We start from the raw sequence: 21,004 nt of genomic DNA, 5'->3' as shown, positions 1-21,004 counted from the left end.
CTGGCTACAACACACCTGTGAGTGAGGTGGTTATGAGTTTCCCTTTTACTCCCGAAACGTCTTTCTTTCTCCTTTTGGCCTGCCCAGCTTACCTCATCCAGGATGTCAATCTTTAGCACAGCTGTGGTGCTGAAGGATGGGGAGCCCCGGTCCTTGGCCTGCACCAGCACAGACCAGATGCAGTCTCTGTTCTTGGTGATGTTGTGGATGATGTCCAGCGAGTGAACAAAGGCTTTCAACCTGATCTCACCCGTGCTTTCGTTGATGTCAAACACATTGGCAGGTTCTGCCTGCATGATGGAATAGTCTACAACGTTGTTTGGCTCCTCTGCATCATGGTCTGTAGCCTACACATGAGGAAAGATGGAATCAGATCTTGGGAACTCAAATATTCCCTAAGCAATGATCCTGTAAGGGGGCCAAATGAAACACAAATGGTAGACTTCCTTGGTCTGTGGAAGGTAGCAGAGCATAGAGAAGCACTTACCAGGGCTGGATTTACATGTAGGTAGAGTAGTTAATGGCTTACATTTTGTAATTTAAGTGGTTAAGTGGGAAACCATCTCTCTATTAATAACAATATCTCCCTCACTGCTTATGAATTTTTTCATTTAAAAAAAGTGGTATGTAATTCCATCAATAAGAGTTAACATGAGTTTAGCCCTGGGAGGGTAAAGGGTAATTATGATCTAGTGTAAATGAATATAATCAGATTGATGTCTCCCTAACAGTTGGCTGAGAACAACTGAACTGAGGAAATGAAAATATTTTGCATCATGGAGTGCTTTAGGGAGAGGGGAGGCTTGGATGAGTGGCTACAGTGAAGGGCTTTGGATAGGGTGTAGGCATTGAACACCTGGTAATGTGTGTGAGAGAACTAGGAAGCAGAAAGGAAGCAAGGGAATAGAAAGGAAAATGGGAGAGGTCCAAAGACCCCTTCACTTCATCTATTTCTCATTTCTTCCAAGGACAGGTCCTGGTGTTTAAAAAGTAGTTTTTTACTTAATTGGGAAAGGCAGTTTGTGCTATAATTCCTATGGATACAGCCTTTGAGTGATTTCATGTCTTAGATGACAATGTATTATGTGTATGTTTGCATAAGTGCATGCATATTTTTGTGTGTGTGTGTGTGTGTGTGTGTGTGTGTGTGTGTAGTGGAATTTAGCAATGGTTTTTGGTTTTATGACGGTAATCACTCTCTACTCAAGTGCTATATATTTATTTTTGTAACCAAAATGAATTAAAATGATTTGTTTAGAGGATTTGGAGAGAATCTCATGCCTTGAGTCATGATACTAAAATGCAAAGCAATCATATATGGGGGCTGTATTTATTGGCAAATAACAAAATAGGGGTGCTGCCAGAAAGGTAAGTTTTTTAGTTCCAAAGCTGGTATGTTAGAAAACACAGAGTTTCCTTTTCATTTAAATGGCTTTGAATGCAATTGAAGATCTTAAGAAGCCCCTTCAAGTATGATGGATCTGAGAGTCTGGGTTTGTTTTTCCCCAACAGATTGCACATCTTGGTTGTTGGTGTATCAGCTCTTATTCTATAGAATCAGCCCAGGCCCGGGGAAGTTTCACCAAACCTTTTGGACATAGAGAAAGAAGCCAAGCGAATGTAGAGGACTGGATTTGAGACAGTGCGGCACAGTAGAAATAGCACTGAATTGAGTGTCCAGAAATCCAGGTTCTAGTTTGCTGCTACCACTAACTTGCTGTATGACCTTGATCAAGCCACATTTCAGTTTTCTCAGGTGTTAGATGCAAATGTTAGACTCTGGAAAGCAATTTGTCATTTGTACCCCCAAAGCCATTAAACTGTACATAACCTTGACCCAGCTATAGCACTCCTAAGCCTAAATACCAGAGAGATCAAAGAAAGAGGAAGAGGATACATATGAACACAAATATTTATAGTAGCTCTTTTTGTAGTAGTCCTGAATTGTAAACTAAACAGGTGCCTACCGGTTGGGGAATGGCTAAAATTATGGTATGTGAGTGTAATGGATTATTATTTTTGTCATAAGAAATGACAAAATGTACAGTTTCAGAGGAAATGGGAATTCTATGAACCAGTGATGCAGCGGGAAGCGACAAGAAGCAGGAGAATATTTTACACAATGACACCATTAAAGAGAAAAACAACTTTGAAAGACTATAGAACTGATCGAAGCAATCATGAATCATGAGTGCAGAGGATTAAAGATGAATCATGCTACCCACGTCCCGTCAGAGAAGTGATGCACTTAAAGTGCAGGATGAGACGTACATTTTTAGATGTGACCAATGTGGGAATTTGTTTTGTTGGACCATGCATGTTTATTGTGATAGTTTTGCTATTTAAAAAATTGTTCAGTTGAAGGGAGGCACAGTGAAGAAGAAAGATAATAAATGCTTATATACATTTTTCAAAAGCCAATAAAAATATGTGAAGATTGGACTAGCTGGTCTTCTAGGTGGCCTTTTATTCTTAATAATCGGATTCTAGGATTTTCTTATTTCCCCTGTTGATAATGGTTTGCATGGCATCGAGTCTGTTCACAACATTTAGGTAATGGGACTGTCACCTAAAAGGCCAACCGAGCAACCCACCTCAATTTTTACTGGGGTTCCTAGGACCATCGTCTTCTCCTGAATGTTTTCATCAAACTCTGGGGAGTGGTCATTGACATCAAGCACTGTGACGAATACTTCGGCAAGGCTGTATTTGCCCTCTGTGTCTTCTGCCTTCACATAGAAGTTGTACTTGGAGGTGACCTCAGCATCCAGAGCGGCCCAAGGCTGAGTATAGATGATTCCTGTAGATGGGTGGATCAGGAATCTGGAAGGGCCAGATAATACACATAGGTTCATATACATCAGGAACAAACAAGGCAAGAAATCAAAATATGGACCAGTCCAGTCTTCTCTGACAGTCAACTCATATTCTCCTCAAGCTTCCCCAGGGGGACAGAGGGGTTGAAACATTAATGTTTCTTGCAATGTAAGGATCTAAGATAACTCCAAAAGGCTCATGATGGAAAATGCTCTCCACATCTGGAGAAAGCACTGTGGAGTCTGAACACAGATCAAAGCATACAATTTGCTCATTTTTGTTTGTTTGTTTTGATTCAGATTGCATGCTCTCTTGGGGAGGGACCAGGGGATGTAGGGGGAGAAAATTTAAAACTCAGAATCTTATGGAAGTGAATGTTTTAAACTAAAAATAATTAATTAAAAAGAAACATTAATGTTTCCCTCTCTTGGAATATGATTCCCTGTGTTAGCAAGTTGTTCCATCCTCTAGACTTGAATTCTCCAGATCATCAGCCAGTAAGCCTCACAAACAACCTCTTATATATGGGAAAGCTAGTCGAGTCTGTCAATCCATTGGTAAATCAATAAGCCATTATTAAGCCGTTACTATGTTCCAGGCACTGTGTTAAGATGCTAGGGATACAAAGAAAGGCAAAACAAGGTCTTTGCTGAAATGAGCTCCTATTCTAATGTATATATCATATATATGATACATACAGTGTAAGTTTGGTCTGTATTTCCCCCCAAATAGGGAGGAGGTTAGTTTGAAAAATTATCGTCTAGCAGGTCAGGAAGATACAGGCTGTAGTAGACCCTAAACGAAATCATACTTATTTCCTTAATGCGCTCATTGTGTCACTTGAAAAAAAAAGTGTGTGTGTGTGTGTGTGTGTGTGATAGAATCGTGAGAGGCATCTTGGGATAGTAGATAGAGAAAAGTCTCAGAATCAGAAAACCCATGTTCATGTTTTGCTTCTGATTCCAGGCTGTGTAACCAGAGGTAAATCACTTGACTTCTCAGTGTCCCAGGCAAGTCCCTAAGAGTTTATATTGCAGTTCCTGGTTCAGTATAAGTGCCCAATAAGTGCTCATTGACTGACTTATTGAGTGTTGCAGAGCAGGTGCCCTCTGCATTTGGCAGAGGAGATTTTCTCATTGGAAGCTTCCCAGATCCATGAAATCCCAGGTTGGAGGAAAAAAACCAACAACCCTCCATTAAGAGAAGTTACAATAGATTCACTGGACTCTGGTCTGCCCAGGACATATCTATAATACTACAATCAGTCCTGGGATCCAAATTTTTGAAGGAGAATCATTGATAAATGAGTATACCCAGAGGAAGGTGATCAGAATTGATGGAGGGAAAATCATGACATGATAAATGGGCAAGGGCATTGGGGATATTTAGCCTGGCAGAGAGAAGACTTACAGAGATGTGATGTCTTCAATTATCAAAGAAAAACAAAAAAAATAAAAATAAAAAAAAACAGTCATGTGCAAAAGGCATCTGCTCCAGGGGGGAGAATTGGGAGAATGGAAGGAAGCTACAGGGAGGTAGATTTTGCCCCAGAATGAGTAAGTACTAACAAATTCAGAGCAATGGTAGAGGCTCTCTTACAAAGTGGTGAGTTCTCTGTCTCTGAAAGTGTTCAAGACAAGGTGCAATGATCATAGCTCTATGGTTTTAAGTTACAACCTCTCTGGGTTTCTTTCTCTTTAAAATCAGGGAGACAGCAGCTAAAGCCTCTTTCAGCTTTAAAATTTTATGGCTGTGCTGTACAAAAATGCTGGTTCAATGACTGTAAAGATCATAGGATTTAGAACTGGAAGTCATTTTAGAGATCGTATAATTTATGCTTTTCATTTTACATAGGAAGAAACTGAGACCCTGAGAGGGTGAGTGTTTTATGTATCCAAGTTCCCACAGCTAGTAAGGATCAGAGCTGGAGTTCAAACCTAGGTTCTCTAACTTCAGATGTAGGCTATATGGTCCCTGTTCTCTAGGGTGTACCAGGCTCTGAGTCCCTGTGTGCAGCAGGAGGATCAATCACTACCTCCCAGTTGCTCAAGGGCCTTCTAGACAAGTAAGACAGTCAGTGAATGTTAGGCTTAATTCTTCTGGAGCAGGCTGGAAGGACCTGTCGGTGCCTCCACTATGGCAGTGTCTGACTTACTGGACTTGTATTTGACCCTGACCTTGACCTTGACCTGCTTCTTGCCTTCTCTGTTCCTGGACTTTTTTTTTCAATTTAGCGACTCTTGCCTCCTCATAGATTCCACGTCTCTTGGGAAGTTATTTATTAATCACTTATTAGCTGTGTGAGCTTTCTCCCTTCAGAGTATTATTTTTTCATATATAAAATGAAGTGATTAGATCAGATCATCTCCAGTGCCCTTTCCAGATCTAAGTCCCTTTAGCCTGTGGTAAGAGGTCTGGTTGACTAGCCCATCAAGTCCTCTGCTCTGTGCCCTTCCCCTTCATCTGGTAATCACAACTGCCCCTGCCTGCTGGGGTAATAAATCAGAGGAAAGCTCTCCATAGGAGTCAAAAGGCCCCCTGACAACTGGATCCCCGCTGCTCCTTCTTTCCTGTACATCCCGGGCTTGTTTGGGATATGACCAGCTGACTTCATAGGTCTTTCATTCATTCATTCAGCAAAGATTATTTAAGTGCTCAGTTTGCACAAATTGCTAGACATTGGGGGAGATACAAAAATAAACAAGGCCTGGTGTCTGACTTCAAGGATAAGAAAGAAGGGAAAGGGAATAAATATTTATTAAGTGCCTACTATGTGCCAAGCGCTGTGCCAAGCACTTTATAAATATCGTCTCATTTGGTCCTCCCAACAATCCTGGCAGGTAGGTGCTATTAATATCCCTGTTTTACAGTTGGAAAAACTGAGGCAGGCATTAAATGACTTGTCCAAGGTTACACAGCTAGTAAGTGTCCGAGGCTGGATTTGAATTCATGTCTTCTTGCCTCCGGGATTGGCACTCGGTCCACTGTACCCCCTAGCTGAGAAGAGCCATCTACATCATCCCTCTGGATGAAAGATGTATCCACCTCCTGTTTCTATGATTCTCTGGAGGAGGATGTTCCTTGGCCTTTCCAGGAAGACTATCTTTTTGCTAATCTAAGTCTCAGCTACTACTGTATCGGCTTCTTTTCTCATGTTTTTTTTGTTGTTGTTTAATTGTTTTAGCCATGTCCAACCCTTTGTGACCCCATTTGTGGTTTTCTTGGCAAAGATATTGGAGTGCCTTGCCATTCCCTTCTCCAGATGAGGAAACTGAGACAAATAGGGTTAAGTGACTGGCCCAAGGTCACACAGCTAGTAACTGTCTGAGGCCAGATTTGAACTTAGGTGTTCGTGACTCCAGGGCTGGCACTCTATCTGCTTTACCTCCTAGCTGCCCCTTCTCATTTTCTACCCTTAGAAAAACTAAAAAACAGTGATCAACATAATAACTAACATGTATATATATATATATATAATATCACTCTAACATTTTTCAGAGTGCTTATTAGCACTCAAAGCCACCATGGGTACAACTATTACCCCCATTTTATAGATGGGGAAACTGAGGCTGAATGAGGTAAAATGACTTGCCCAGGGTCACACAGTTAGTTACTGTGTGAGGCTGTATTTGAACTTGGATCTTCCTGACTTCAGGTCCAGCACTCTATCCCCTCTGCTACCTAGCTGCATCAAATGCTCATTGTTTCTCATACCATAGTCTTTGATGCCTATTCAGCATTTTCGTTGGAGGCCTCTTTATCTCTCTTCTCATCATGAGAGTAGCCATCCATATAAAATAAATGCACCAAAAAATAGCGAAGCAACAGCTAGGTATGGTCTGAATGAGGAGGGTGGAATCATAACCCAGGCAAAGGGTCCCATCTTTTTAAATGGCATTGTGGGCTGGTTAGCTGTTGGCTGCTGGTCAGGAGGGAACCAAGCGTCTGAGATAATCTCTCCTGCATTCTGTTTGCAAAGTGGATAAAGCAGATAGAGCACTGGACCTGGAGTCAGGAAGACCTGACTTCAAACCAATCTCAGACACTTACTAGCTATGTGACCTAGGGCAAGTCATTTAACCCCTCCCTGCCTCAGTTTCCCTAAATGTCAATAGGGGATAATGATAGCACTTACCTCCCAGGATTGTTGGAAGGATCAAATGAGACGTTCTTAGCACAGTGCCCAGAACACTTATTTAAAATGCTTGTTTACTTCTTTCCTCAAGCTCGAGAATGTAGGAAATTCTAATCAGGCACTGCCAGACTCCTCTTGGAAGCTCAAGAATTTATTTATATTTCTAGATGAAGCACTTTTGGAAGGGTAGAAGCCAGAATAAATTGTATAGGCAGCAGATGTTTAATTATGTGGTTTGTTAAGCTTTTGGTCTCTGTCTGACTGCTCTCCCTTCATTTAATTGCTGGGTGAAAGGAGGAAGCAACTCCTGGTCTGTCTTCACAGAAAGGTCTCTGAAGCACAAGGAAGACAGTTTATGCTTTCCCATCTGTCTGGAAATCTTATCAAGACTGGTCTCTAGAGAGTTCTTTTAGCTTTGGAAAAAGGTTTGGATTTGGAGGTCAGAAGATACACTCACTGTTACACTCACTAGCTTACTAGCCTTGGGTAGATAACTTCTCCTTTCTGAGTCTCAGTTTTTAATCTGTAAAATGTCAATAATATTATTTGTACTTCTTATCTCACAGAGTTGTTGTGAGGAGAACATGTTCTAAATTGTAAACCCTTAATTGTAATACAAACGCAATTGATCATCCCTCTTTTATCTACATACCTCTACATTCTCTCCCACCCTGTGCTCCTTTCCTTTCCAACTCCTCATAGCCTGTGCCGGGGGCACTAACTCTTCCTATACCAGCTCCCCCATGCTGATGTCATGAAACTCTGTGATAAATCTTCTGGATTGTGTGTCCAGGTCTACAGTTATACTTACAGCTCTGCTCCTGCCCCATAAATAGAGTATTTGACTTCGCCCCATAGTCCTGAGTCTGGATCCATTGCCTAGAGGAGTGAATTAGAGAGAGTTCGGACTCATAGAAATGCCAAATTTGAGAGATAGAAGGGGCTTCAGTGGTTATCTAGTTCAACCTTTACCCAGAATTCATTCCCATTATAGCAGTCCTGACAAGCGGTTATCAGATAAGTCAACAGGCACCAAGATCTTTTCTTTTTTTGTGTGCCACACTCTAGGTACCCTACCTGTGTACCCCCATAGAGAGGTTAGTGTCTCAGCTTTTCCACACTTGCCACTTGGACATCCTCTCCACTGCCTTGCAAGAGGATTTTGGAATCTCTTCAAATAGGAAAACTGACCTGAGACCAGTGGTTTTCCTCCCAAAAGATCTCAGGTGTCAGTGGGACCAGTAGGCTTAGGATCTGAGCAGAATAAAAAGTACACTGGGAGAAAGGAAGACATGACTTCCCAGTGGGGGTCTATCTGTGGATTTGGATTCAATTCCAGGATCTCTTGATCCCACAAGAAGGATGATTTTAAAATGCTCCCTTCCCCCCATCTCCATTTCTCCCACTATGACATTAGAAAGACAAACTTCACTGATAGGAAGCATCAGGGAAAAAGTCCAGGCAGAGCATAATCAGCTGCTTTCGACTCTATCTTGACCTATTGGTCAGAGCCCTTTCAAGAGTTCTGAGGCAGATTCCTCAGGCTTGAAGCTGAAGGGCAGGGCCTGGACTAGTGAGGGAAGAAAAGATACTGACAAATATATGAGGATAGGACTAGGAAGCCAGGAGAAGGAGGAAACACACAGCTCTCTATGTGGGGACTGATAGTGGCTTTGGAGGTGTTGCCTTTTTACATTTCCTGGGAGTCCTAGCAGAAAATAGCTATGAGAAAGCCTCCCCCAGTTATCCCTCATCACAATGCCTTCTAAAGCCCCAACCCAGTTTCTCAGATGCAGTCTTACATGGAAAAGCCAAGCTCCCGAGAAATACCAAATCCCAGATCCTTCCCACTTTTGTCACCTCCCCACCCTTGACAATAAACTCTTCATCTCTGCCATCAATTCACCACAAGCACCTCAACTTTCAGTAACAGTTCTGCCCCACTCATGCCCAAGCTTATCCCCAACTCACTGTGACAGCCACCACATTAGACCCCCCTGGAGAATTCTCTGGGATCCGGGCAATGTAGTAGTCAGAGGAAAACTTGGGGACGTTGTCATTGGTGTCCAGGAGATGGATCAGGATGTCTGCTGTGGAGCTGAATTTCTCGGGAGTGTTCACTTCCACAGCCAGAAGCTGGCAAGGGAATAAGAGGGAGGTTGGGGGCATTCGTGCAATGCTGTCAAATGATAAACACAGCCTGGGAAGGAAGCTTGAGGCAGCAATGAACAAACTTGGCCTTGATGCTTCCAAGGTAGAGAGCCCCAGGATGCACCTTGTACAAGCATCAATAACCTAAGTCATGTATGCCAAAGATGGCACGGCAGATGACTATAAGTAACAGGCCAATGCTAGGCAAATTGTGAAGATGGAGAGGCTTGTCTATTTTGCCTTTCTGCCTCTGTCAACAGCATCCATTTCTTTCCCTCGGTGTCCTGACCCTCCTAAGGTAATTCTCTAATATCCTATTCTAGCAATCTTTGCTGGACAAACTGTCTATTTAATTGCTGCTATGGGATTGATCATTGAAGTGTTAGCTGGTAACACCCAAAGGTCACCCTGCCCTATCCTGCTGCTTTCCCCCTCTTATCTTTTTGCTTCCCTGGGAACCTGATGTCTGAGGGAGGATTCTACCTTGGAATTATGGGGTTTAGGGCCAGAGGGGACCTTCTAGTCCAACTCCCTCATTTCACAAATCTGGAAACAAAGGCCAAGCACAGTGAAGGGATTTTCTTATAGTTTTCACAGCTAGTAAGGAGTAGAGTCTGGATTTGAACTCAGACTCTCTGATTCCTTCACATTGCAGGAAGTTTCCTCAAACACAGCAATGTTTACTGGGGAATAGAGGAATAATCTTGGCAGTAGTTACAGTGACTCTGTTTCCCTTTCTCTGAAGGGAGTTGCCACAGGTCATCCCCTTGGAAGGGAATGGAGAAATGGAGAAATGACGTTCCAGCTGAGTGCATAGAAAGGATGGATGAGGAGACTCAGAAAAGGTGTGGATCATGGGTCACTTGCCTAGCCCTGGACAAATCAGGAAGGGATGGGGCATCAGGACTCGGTGGGTGGGACCTGCTATATTGCACTGAGAAAGAGAAAGGAAGGGCTTATCCCCCAGCCTGGCTCTTTCCTTCTTGAATGACCGAGTTCCCTCCAGCCCCAAGGCCAGGACCTGGAAACTTTCATGGTACCTTGAAGGTTAACAACTTGAACTTCTCAAAGTCAATGGCAGCTGAATTTTCCACGATGATGGTGACCTGTGCTTCATTCAAGACGGTCTGGGGAACTACCCGGAAGATGCCCCCAGCCCCCACAAGCCTCAGGTTGAATTTGGCATTTGCTCCCTGGAAAAGAAAGGTAGAAAAGGAAAGGTAGCAAAAGCAAGGGGACAGAGGGTAGGGGTGAGAGTTGGGGAGAGGGGAAGAGATACAGCAAAAGCTAGGGACTCAGTGACTCCTCAACTTGTTTTTTAAAGACTACATTTCATACATTTCAATGAATATCAGCTCTGGAAGGGACCTTAGTGACAATCTAGATGAACCCCATCATTTTAAGGATGGGGAAACTGAGGCTTAGCACCTAGTAAGAATACTTAATTACTATAGAAAGAAATCAGATGGCTCATCTTCTCTCCTCTGTAACCCAACTCAAACCTCTCCTCCCCTCACATAGGTAGTGGCCACCTGGGATTTCCCCCGCAGCCACATATTTCTCCCAGAAGACTGAAGGTGTTCTGACGTACCTGATCAGAGTCATTGACTGTGATCTTGAGGCCCCGAAGAATCTCCCCCTCAGATGGATGCTCATACATTGTCAGCTCAAACATATTCTGGAGTCCGTTCTCTCCATAGAATGTTGGAGGATGATTGTTGAGGTCAACTACCCTTATGGTCACAGTAGTTGAAGCCTGAGCTGCCAGGGTCCCTCGGGAACTGACCTCTGACACCTATGTGAGGGAACATTGGGGGTTCAGGGCTGACGAGCTAGGTCTAGCTCGCTATAGACCTCCAACTTGCACACACACACATATACACTCACGTGCATAAACAAATAAAATATATATGCTTCAGCTTCACATTCTATCCAGTCTTCTGGCTTTCCACCCAGGCCATCTGGCCATCTGCTGCTTCTCTCTCCCTGTACCAGCACCTTGCATGCCAGGCCTGGGCCTCTGGACCTGGACCTCTGCACTCTGGACCTGGAGGAGTCAAACCACTCAGAACTCCCTCTCTTGGACCAAGCCCAGTTAATGGGTAACTAAATGTTATATAAACTAGCTCAGTTAACTCACTATGGCTAGTGGGCTGGCCCCACTGGAGCTAGCTGGCTCCAGACACCAGATCGTGTTTCCACATGCCATTCAGCTATCTAGCCATCTCCTTACCAGCCCTTCTGACTTCCTCTTCTATCTTGCTCTAAATAAATCAACAGTATGGTAGCATTACTTCTGGAAAGGATGTGGCATTTGATTACCCTATATATCAACTCATCATCGCTGTGACTTAGCAGACCCAAACTCCCTTTTCTAGTTACCACTCTCCTATATATGTTGGCTTCCTCTGTTAGACTGCAATTTCCTTGAGGATAAATATTGTCATTCCTCTTAATTGTATCCTCAGGGCTTAGCAAAGTGTCTAACACACAGTAAGAACTTAGTATATATATATTATATATATATTGTTGAAATTCTGCCACTAGAGATTCTTTCCTTTGGGTGCAGTAATATTAAGTACCTAATTTCCCAAAGCAAATAGTAACAATATACATACATACATATATATGTATATATGCATACATACATATATGTATGTGTACATACATACACACACACACACACACACACACACACACACATATATATATATATTGAGAATGAATTACTTCAGATACCCACAAACATTAGGATACAGTTTGCAGTAGTAGAGACAGCTCCAAATTTGTAGTCAAAGGACTTGAGTGTGAATCCTGACTCTGCCACTTACTAGCTGTTTGACCTTGGAAAAGTTGCTTATGTCTATGATATTATCAGCCACTCGAATACTTTTCTCCCAACAACCTTCCTCCTACCCCCAAATACACAAACAGACACACAGAGCTCCCTGATTGGTTGTATATACAGGCAGAGTAGACACTGGCATATGTGGTATGATTTTTAATAAAACTGTAAAAGCCCCTCTCCCCCTCAAAAAACAAACAGACAAAAAACAAAACCAAAAACTTCTTGCCCACAAAACTAGCTAATATCTGAAATTCTAGGCTATAATAGGAATTTAAATATCTCATGTATAGTTCCTCCTACTCCCATCCCAGGTAAAACACAGATCTCCTCTGGAAGGGTAATAGCTTATGTCTCATTAGCCACTTACATCTTAGGGAAGAAGATACTTTCTTGACAGCAGGTATTAATATCAAAGGGTGGGGGATTTAAGAGGGAAGATTTTATGGAGCTTCTGGGAAACAGGGATAGGAAGCTAGAGGCACAGAGGTATTAAGTCCATATACATTGGGATGCTTCCCTCAAAGCCAGGCTCTTGAGTGGGGGCCAGACTTTCTGGTAGTCATGGGAACCCTGTAATATTATAATAGGTAGGCAACAGGCAAGGACAGGACTCCCTGCTGCTGTTCCCCACCCATTCCTGTAAAAGGTGTGCCCCTCCCAGATCCCTGAACAAAGGTTGGTGCTTGGCAGAATTATGACCCTTGTTAAACTTGCCTTTAGGGCCCCCAAGAGACCCTTCTTTGTGCCCTTTCTCCCTTCCTGGTTTTTCCCTAAGTGTCCAGTTCCCTTTTGCTTTCTCAAGGGGAAAGTCATCTATTAGTGATAATAGCAAGAGACTTTTTGCTCCTAGTTTCTAGCTGGGATAGGGGATAACCTGTAAATGGAGACAAAGTTGAGTAGCTGCATAAATTGACTTCCTTCTCTCTCAGCCTCAATTTTCTTATCTGTAAAAGGGGTATTAAAACACCTGTGTTGCCTCTTCCCAGTTTTGTAAAGAACTCTTTCACAAAGACTATGTAAATAGGAGCCATTGTGATTATTAAACACATTTGCTTTGGGGAATTAGGTACTTAATATTACCCCCAAATCAACTGCACCCAAAGGGAAGAATCTCTAGTGGTAGAATTTCATGTATTTGTGATAGGTTGCAGAAATGTTCTATGCTCCAAAATTACATAATTGATGAGCCATTTCACTTTCCTACGAAGTCAAGCTTTGTTCAAGTTCTTTAGGGTCATCAGAACCTGTGCTCTGGTCCATAAACAGAAATTCAATCAAAGTAAGAAGTAGGTGGGTGGAGAGCCGTTCTTACCTGTACTTTCAGCTCATACACCTCTTTCTTGAGCTGGCTGGGGGACACTGTGACAGAGATGCCTCCTGTGGTTTCATTGATCCTGAAGGCGTCATCACTCCCTGTTTCAAAACAAGATGAACTACAGTTCCCTATAGAGCCACAAGGGGGAGCAGATGCTAGAACAGGAATAAACCCAAGTATTGTCATCAGGATGGGACTCCAGGGTCCCGTATCTACAGGCTCATCTCCTGTAGGCTTAAGGTTTTATAATATGGCAATGCTTGTACCTGTATGCATGGCTCAGATTTATAATCTTTACTGTAAGGGATCTATAGCGTCTTTTGCTTTATGAGGCTGCTTGTAGATTAAAAAAAAAACCCAACCCCAAAACCAAATAAACCTAGATAAAAGCCACCAGACATAAGGGTAAATGCAGCAATCATGGTGTCCAGAGTATTTATACTATCATCATCTTCTTCCTTGTGAGGAAAAGGTGTGTGTATGAAAAGAGTATGTGTGATTGTGTGTGTGTGTGTGTGTATGTATATATGTGTGTGTTGTATGTATGTATGGGAATGTTGCTTGTGATACCATGTAGTCAGCTGGCTGCTTTGGAGTAATCACTCTCTCCTTCACACTATATTCACTATTTTTGAGGCATGGTATCCAAATAGGCCAAACTTTCTGTGGAACCCATTAAATACACCTTGCAACAGGAGAACTTTGGGAATTCAAAGTTAGAATCCATAAACTGCCTTTTTTTTTAACCTTTGGAGTTGGTGCTCAGTGGCTTGATTCTAACTGTCCTGTTGGCGTTTATAGCCTGGGTGACTGACTTCCTTCTTGAGCTATTGCTTATCGTTGGTAGTTTTTATGTTCCTGACTCTTGGCCTGGTCCTGGGTAAAGGCCTAGATGAGAAGTGAATAGTATGTGATTGGGGGTGGGGAGGAGGGGATAGAGCAGTACAATTTATGTGTCTGTGTGAGTGTAGAGAAGAATTTGGGAGCGCAAGTTGGTGTTTGTGTGTGTTGAGTGTTACAATGCCAGTGTAAGAGGAATCTTTGGGTGTGTATGTGCATACTTTTAAACATAGAATAGAATGTAAGCTATTTGAGGACAGGGACTATTTTTCATTTTATTTTCATAGCTCTGAGACCTATCGTATAATAGGCACTTAATAAATGTTTGTTGGTTTGTATTAGAGTGAAGGCCAGCGGGTGTGGTTTGTGTGAAATTATGAGATTATCATACAATAACAGTGTAAGAGGAATTTTGGGATATGAATGTATGTGTGCATGAATGTGAAAAGACAGTAGAATGTAAGGTCTCTGAGGGCAGGGACCATTTTTTGCCTTTGTATTCCCAGCCCTTAGTATAGTGCCTGTCACATAGCAAGCACTTAATAAACGCTTGTTGATTGAGTATGAAGCAGCCTTTTGTTATCTTTATATAGAATTGAGAATAAACTATTTGGAAATAAATGTTTTGAGCAGTTTTATGCTTCATAGAACAGCGTAGACTTTGTCCTTATCATCTTATATATTGGTTCTATAAATGGAAAGCTGGGGCCCAAAGAGTTTATGAATCAAAGGTAGGAAGACCAGTTAGCCAGGGATCTCTTCTTCAAACACCCCCCAGAGCTCACCATTCACAAGGCTGTAGAGGACCATGTTAGGGTTACCTCGATCACCATCTACAGCAACCACTGTCAGGATCTCTGAACCCTGGAAGAAAATATAGAGCAGTTACATGATGACAAGGGAGAAAGAGAGATTCCTGAATTCTATAATACAGATCAGCCCTGAACAAGCATTCCCAGAGCATCCCTATTCAAGAGAAGGAAAAGTCTGATCACTTGCTCTTCATCATAGTCAATATGCAGGGGATATGGATTCTTATCTTGCTCACCACTTACTATAAAATTCTTTTCTGTCATTGCAACACCGGAATAATATTTGACTCTTCCTATTGATCCATTGTCATAGAATTGTAGAACCTTAGTTAGATAGGAACTCATGTCCCCTTCTGACCTTAACCTGAAGCATGGATTCCTCTACAAAATTCCAAAAAAGCCCATCCTCTTATTGAATATCTCCTGGACCAGAACATTTCTGAGGTAGGACATTCCAGTTTGGGGAAGCTCTAATTGTTAGGGAGGTTTCTTTATATTGAACCAAAATCAGCTTCTTTGTAACTTTCACTCTTTGGCCTGCTTCTGCACCTTGGGTCCAAGTAAAATCAGTCCAATCATCCAAAAATAATCTAATCCTTCTGCATAGCAAACCTTCAAATATTTCAAGACAGTTTTCATATTTCTGCCTAGTTTTTCTCTAGGCTAAAGGTACTCATTTTCTTTCTTTTCTGCTATCCCTTCCCTTCTCTTCCCTTCCCTTCCCTTCCCTTCCCTTCCCTTCCCTTCCCTTCCCTTCCCTTCCCTTCCCTTCCCTTCCCTTCCCTTCCCTTCCCATCCCTTCCCGTTCCTTTTTCCTTTCCTTTCTTTTCCTTCCACTCCTGCCTCCCCGTCATTTTTTCTCTTTAAGAACTATTTACTATTCATTGTTATATAGTACAGAACAGGATCTTGGGAAGATGAGGAATAAAAATAGATACAGTTTGTTGGGATAATCATAGAATTATAGTTAGAAAGTACTACAGAGAGAATCTAATTCAGCACCCTCATTTCATAAAATAACATACTGAGGTTCAGAGAAAGTGACTTAGCCAAGGTCACATAGCTGGGTAATAGCAGCCAAGACCAGCACTCAGGTCTTCAGACTCCCAATCCTGTGCTCTATTCACAGAATCAAACCAACTCCCCAGGAGGTTATAAGAATAGGATGTAGTTGGGCCACAACACAGTAGAGGATGTAGTTATTCAAAAGACAGGATGACTTAACTGCCTGTATGAGTGACCAAAGAGGGTTAAAGGAGAAATAAAGACAAACCCGAATTCCTTACCAATTTTACCTGGGCCAGGTATTCCTTCTAAAGAGAGTCTTACTCACCGGATGGGAATCCTCATAGACATAGCCATAATATGGTGTGCCAACAAAGATGGGGTCCGTGTCCTGGGCGTCATCCACATTAATGGTGATAGTAGTGGTGGCTGAGAATACTACATAATCTCCTCGGAGCTTCCCTCCACCATCCTGAACAAAGAGACAAGAATCAGAATTGTTCCAGATTCAAGCAGGCTTAATGTTTTGTTAGGCAGGTGATTTCCACCATGAGACAATTATAAAAAAAGCACCGTGGTACATAGTTAAGCATTTAATTTTGTAGCATTTAATTGTGTGATATAATCCATAAATGCTGAGAAATCAGGAGAGTGGACAGATATCGGCAAGAGCTTGAGCAGTCAGAGGAAATTTCATGGAGGTGGGACAAACTGGGTCCTGAGGAATGGGTAGGCTTTGCTTAGGTGAGGAGGATGTGGAAATAAAAAACAGGCATTAGTAAAGGAATATGGCTAAGTTAGAATTCAGTAGCTCAGTGATCAATAATCTTCAATGTGTATACTCCTTCCACCAGCACCATAGTAACCACATTGATAATTTTACTGATCTCATTCACACTTTCTCATCATTTTCTCATGTTTTTGTCCACATTTTCAATAATAACAATAGTTGGCATTTATACAGCACTTTAAGGTTTACAAAACACTTCACAAATCTTATCTCATATATACCTGACATACTGGATATCTTCTATGGTAGTTTTTTCCCCTTCCGATTCTAAGAGGATCATTTTAGTCCTTGGATGGGCTGCCCCTTTTATCCTTTGCTCTTGCTCCATGACTGGCTGACATCTTTTTTTCCTAATCAACACATTTCCTGGAAGATATTCCTTATGTCACTTCTTAAGACTAAGGCATAGGTGGTAGCATGTCGCAGCCTCCCTATGTACACTAATACTTGTATCTTAGTTATTTAGGTCATCCACAATTTGGATTCTTTTGGAGATTGTGGTGTTCCCTTGTTCACAACCAAACTTTATTCCCAAGAGAATATTGGTATTAAAGAGACAGGGTCAAGGAGGAATATGTCATGGGTAAGAAAGAGGGAAGGGGAAGAGAAGCAGTGTGATGCCATAGAAATAGCACTGGGTTTGAAGTCAAAGGGCCTGGGTTCAAATTCAAGCTCTGAGCTTTTCTATCTATGTGACCTTTGGCAAATCACTTAAGCTTTTTGTGTCTCTGTTTTCTCATCTGTAAAATGAGAAAGTATGGATTAGATAATCTCTGGAGAACCTTCCAGCTCTAATTCTTTCATTCCGTCATCTTAGGAAGGAAAGTAAAAAGAGAGAAGAGAAAAAAGCAGTCAATTGGAAACAAGATTTAAAAAGCAGATCAACCAAAAAAAAAAAAAACCCTCCAACACATCCCTAGGAAAGGTACTGACCCATATGTTGAACTGCACTTTCTGCCACCAAGCAGCTATCTAGGAAAACTAGTGTTACTAAATTAGGTTCAATTTCCTCACTTGAAAAATGAGTGGATTAGATATGATAATTTCTAAGGTCTGTCCTAATTCTAAGAGCCTAGGAGTCCACTCTTTGCAGGAGGAACAGGGTAAGTAAAGGCATGTAGATAGGAATGGACATTATGTGTAAAGGGTATAGTGAGGAAACTTGCCTGACTGGGAGGTGGGGAGAGGGAGAGAACACTTTTTTTTGGAGATAAGGTCAAGTATCCATATTTACAAAGGGAACACCACCTTAAGATCATGTGTTCCTCAATGCACAGGTTTTTCTGCCTAGGAGAACAGCAGCTCAATGAAACCATCTTTTACTTTGTAGACAGCAGCATGGTACAATGGAAAGACCATTGGGAAATACCCAAGACTCTGGGGTCAAAAGATCTGGGTTCAAATCTCACCCCTGGTGTTTACTAGCTATATAATCTTAGAAAGTCAAACTCAACTTTCCCAGACTTGTTTCCATATCTGTAAAAGGAAGGAATTGGGCAAGATGATCTCTAAAGTTCTCTTGAGGCTCTGAATCCATGACCTCTGATCCCTGAGCTAGACTAGAGACTTACTACAAGGATATACAAATAGATTGGTAGGATCCTCCCTTCACCAATGCAGATTGCAACTCATCCATGGCTTAGCAGGGGAGCTGTGGTTGAAGCTTTCATCACCATTCAGCCAATCTGGTGATGAACCACTCTGCCTTAGGTATACTGGTCCTACAATGACGGGCATATGATACTTCATCAGGCCCCAATTTGACAAAAACTCAAGAACTTGCATTCTGAAAGTAGACCCTTCCAGAGCATAGGAGATTCGTCTGGTATGCAGTCTAGAGTCTGGGGACCTGAGTTTAAATTCTGCCTCTGATGCTTATTACTTGGGGGAGCTCAGGCAAGTCCACTTAACTTCCCTGAGTCTTTGGCTCCTCTGTAAAACAAAAGGGTTGTTCCAGAGGCCTTCAAGATGTCCTGCTCCTGATGTGTGATTTTAAGAAGTGGTGACTGACAGGCTCTCTTTGTGTGGGAGAAAAAGCAGCTAATAACTTTTAAACATTTTTTATTATCGTTACATTGATGAACATCAATGACCACTATCATTTCCATATACAAAGAAAAGTGGAAAAAGAGCTGTCATGCATAAAACTATGATTATTTAGTTTTTAAAAACACACATAATAAAATAAATATGATAGTTTCAAAATTGTCCAGTTTGTTTGTATCTCCTGAACTTCCTTCATTCTGTGTAAGGGTCTTTTCTGAATACGGTGACTGGGTATATTGGAGGTTTATCTTTCCAGAAGAAATGTAGCTTTAAGCTAAAAGAAGGATAACTGAGTCTACTTGTTACGGGGCGAGCTAGAGCCGAGCCCTGCCCTCCTCGGACCTCCATGCCCCAGGGCCTGCTGAGGTAAACTCAGGGCTCTGAGATATGGGTGGAGCCAGGAGGAGGGGTCTCGCCTTTGTTGCCTCCGTAGCAATTCCAGGTCTTTGCCTGGACCTGCATCAAGCATGGCACTTCCAGCTCTCTGTCTGGGCTTGCCAGAGCACATGGAACTTCCGGTTCTTTGCCTGGACTGCCTGTCCGAAGGGAACTTCGGGTTAGCGCGGGAAGAGAAGGGGAGAAGAGTAGGCGGAACCAGGGTGGCCCTAATGCCTTCGCAACCAAAGATATAAAAATGCTGCTTGCTGAAAGAATAAACGGAGTCACTCACCACCTTCGGCTCCCGCCCCATTCATTGTCCTCGAGATCAGGCCCTTTGCTAGGCAAAGGCCTGGGTATGGGGGATAACAGACCCCCACAAGTTGGTTGTTGGGGCAGAGGACCTCAACACCTACTCTTTCTCTTAGAACAGAGGTGTCAAACTCACTGTCTCACAATATTCCAGAGTGGCCAGAAGCAGATTAAAATATAACTGGGAAATATTTAACAAAATAAATGAAAATAGAATAGAACACAGATAATGTTAACATGTAGTTTTCTAAGTCACTTTGTGGCCCGCAGGGATCCTTAGGGATGGTTTAGTGGCCCCTATTTCCATCTGAGTTTGATAACACTATCTTAGAGGAACCCCTCAGGAGCTGAAGGCAGAAACTGGGAGAGAAGCTCCATGACGTTGTGCCAGTCGAGCCACACCTAGCAGTGAGCTATGGAGCCAGGTGGGTATTGTCTAGCAATAAAGCCAGGGAGCAACGACTTGCCTGGAAGAGACTGAACCAAGCCAGTGAGCTTGGGAGATTCCACATGCCTAGTAGAGAGAGCATGATTACCACTTGAAACTGGTGGGGCAGAGGAACCAGGAGGAACATTGCTCCATAGCATTAGAGATGTGTCCAAGGTCATACAGGTATTAACTAGCAGAAATGGTCTTTGATCTAGGTCCTGTTTCTAAATCCATTATCTTTTCTACTGATCTATATGTGTAGATATGCTCATTCTTTCCACTGCTGGTATGTATATTTCTGAGAGTGTACCCCAAGTTTATGGGGAAAACATTCTTTTGCAAGTTTTCTTGCTATGCTATTTTGTTAAATGCCTTTGCTTGTAAATTAAATGGCCTGGAGAGGTTATCTCTTGCTTATGGTGATACGGGTGATATGTAGCAGAGACAGGATTTGGCTTAGGTTCACTGACTCTCAATTTTAGTACTTATCCCTGTACCATGCTTGTCTTAAATCTCCCCATCTTTAGGAAAGGGAAGAGGAAGGATCAGAATATTGTAGCTTTAGAGGTGGAAGGCATGTCAGAGGCCATTTTGTTCATTACCCTCCTTTTACACAGCAGGAAACTGGTACCCAAAGAAGATAAGTGACTTGGACAAGGTTGTGAATGTAGTTAGAGTCAGACTCCAGAGCCTATGTGCATTCTGCTATGTTACTCTGTGAGTTTCCTTTATTCTGTTTTTTTTTTCTATTTTATTTTATTTTTTTTGTTTTTTTTTGGCAGGGCAATTGGGGTTAGGTGACTTGCCCAAGGTCACACAGCTAGTACATGTGTCAAGTGTCTGAGGCTGGATTTGAACTCAGGTCCTCCTGACTCCAGGGCCAACACTCTACTCACTGCACCACCTAGCTGCCCCTGAGTTTCCTTTATTCTGAATGAGGAAGCAATATTTAAACTAAGAGAAGAGCTACAGTACTTCCCTCAATCCAGTGTCTATCCTTCAAAACCTTTGTCATGCTTTTCCTCTCTTTCCATTCCAGGAAGAACCTGCCTCCTTTAAGATGCAGGTATACTGGGGCAGCTAGGTGGCGCCGTGAGTAGAGCACCAGCCTTGGAATCAGGAGGA

The 21,004-nt window shown here is 42.4% G+C and overlaps 1 protein-coding gene across 1 annotated transcript in view; it reads right to left on the bottom strand.

Annotated features, from left to right (window-relative positions):
• CDHR1 (cadherin related family member 1) overlaps positions 1 to 21,004 on the bottom strand; it is a 53,388-nt gene that overhangs the window by 5,882 nt on the left and 26,502 nt on the right. The window contains exons 8-16 of the mRNA XM_036737238.1: positions 16,252 to 16,395; positions 14,892 to 14,970; positions 13,264 to 13,364; positions 10,695 to 10,898; positions 10,144 to 10,296; positions 8,924 to 9,088; positions 7,764 to 7,831; positions 2,595 to 2,823; positions 93 to 347 (exon numbers count right to left, since the gene is read on the bottom strand). Coding sequence (XP_036593133.1) covers positions 93 to 347; positions 2,595 to 2,823; positions 7,764 to 7,831; positions 8,924 to 9,088; positions 10,144 to 10,296; positions 10,695 to 10,898; positions 13,264 to 13,364; positions 14,892 to 14,970; positions 16,252 to 16,395 — 1,398 coding nt within the window. The remainder of the gene's footprint in view (positions 1 to 92; positions 348 to 2,594; positions 2,824 to 7,763; positions 7,832 to 8,923; positions 9,089 to 10,143; positions 10,297 to 10,694; positions 10,899 to 13,263; positions 13,365 to 14,891; positions 14,971 to 16,251; positions 16,396 to 21,004) is intronic.

Source organism: Trichosurus vulpecula, chromosome 8 (genome assembly GCF_011100635.1).
Source record: "Trichosurus vulpecula isolate mTriVul1 chromosome 8, mTriVul1.pri, whole genome shotgun sequence".
Taxonomy (NCBI): Eukaryota; Metazoa; Chordata; class Mammalia; order Diprotodontia; family Phalangeridae; genus Trichosurus; species Trichosurus vulpecula.
The sequence above is the reverse complement of the archived record's forward strand: the minus strand, read 5'-3'. Positions and strand labels throughout refer to the sequence as shown.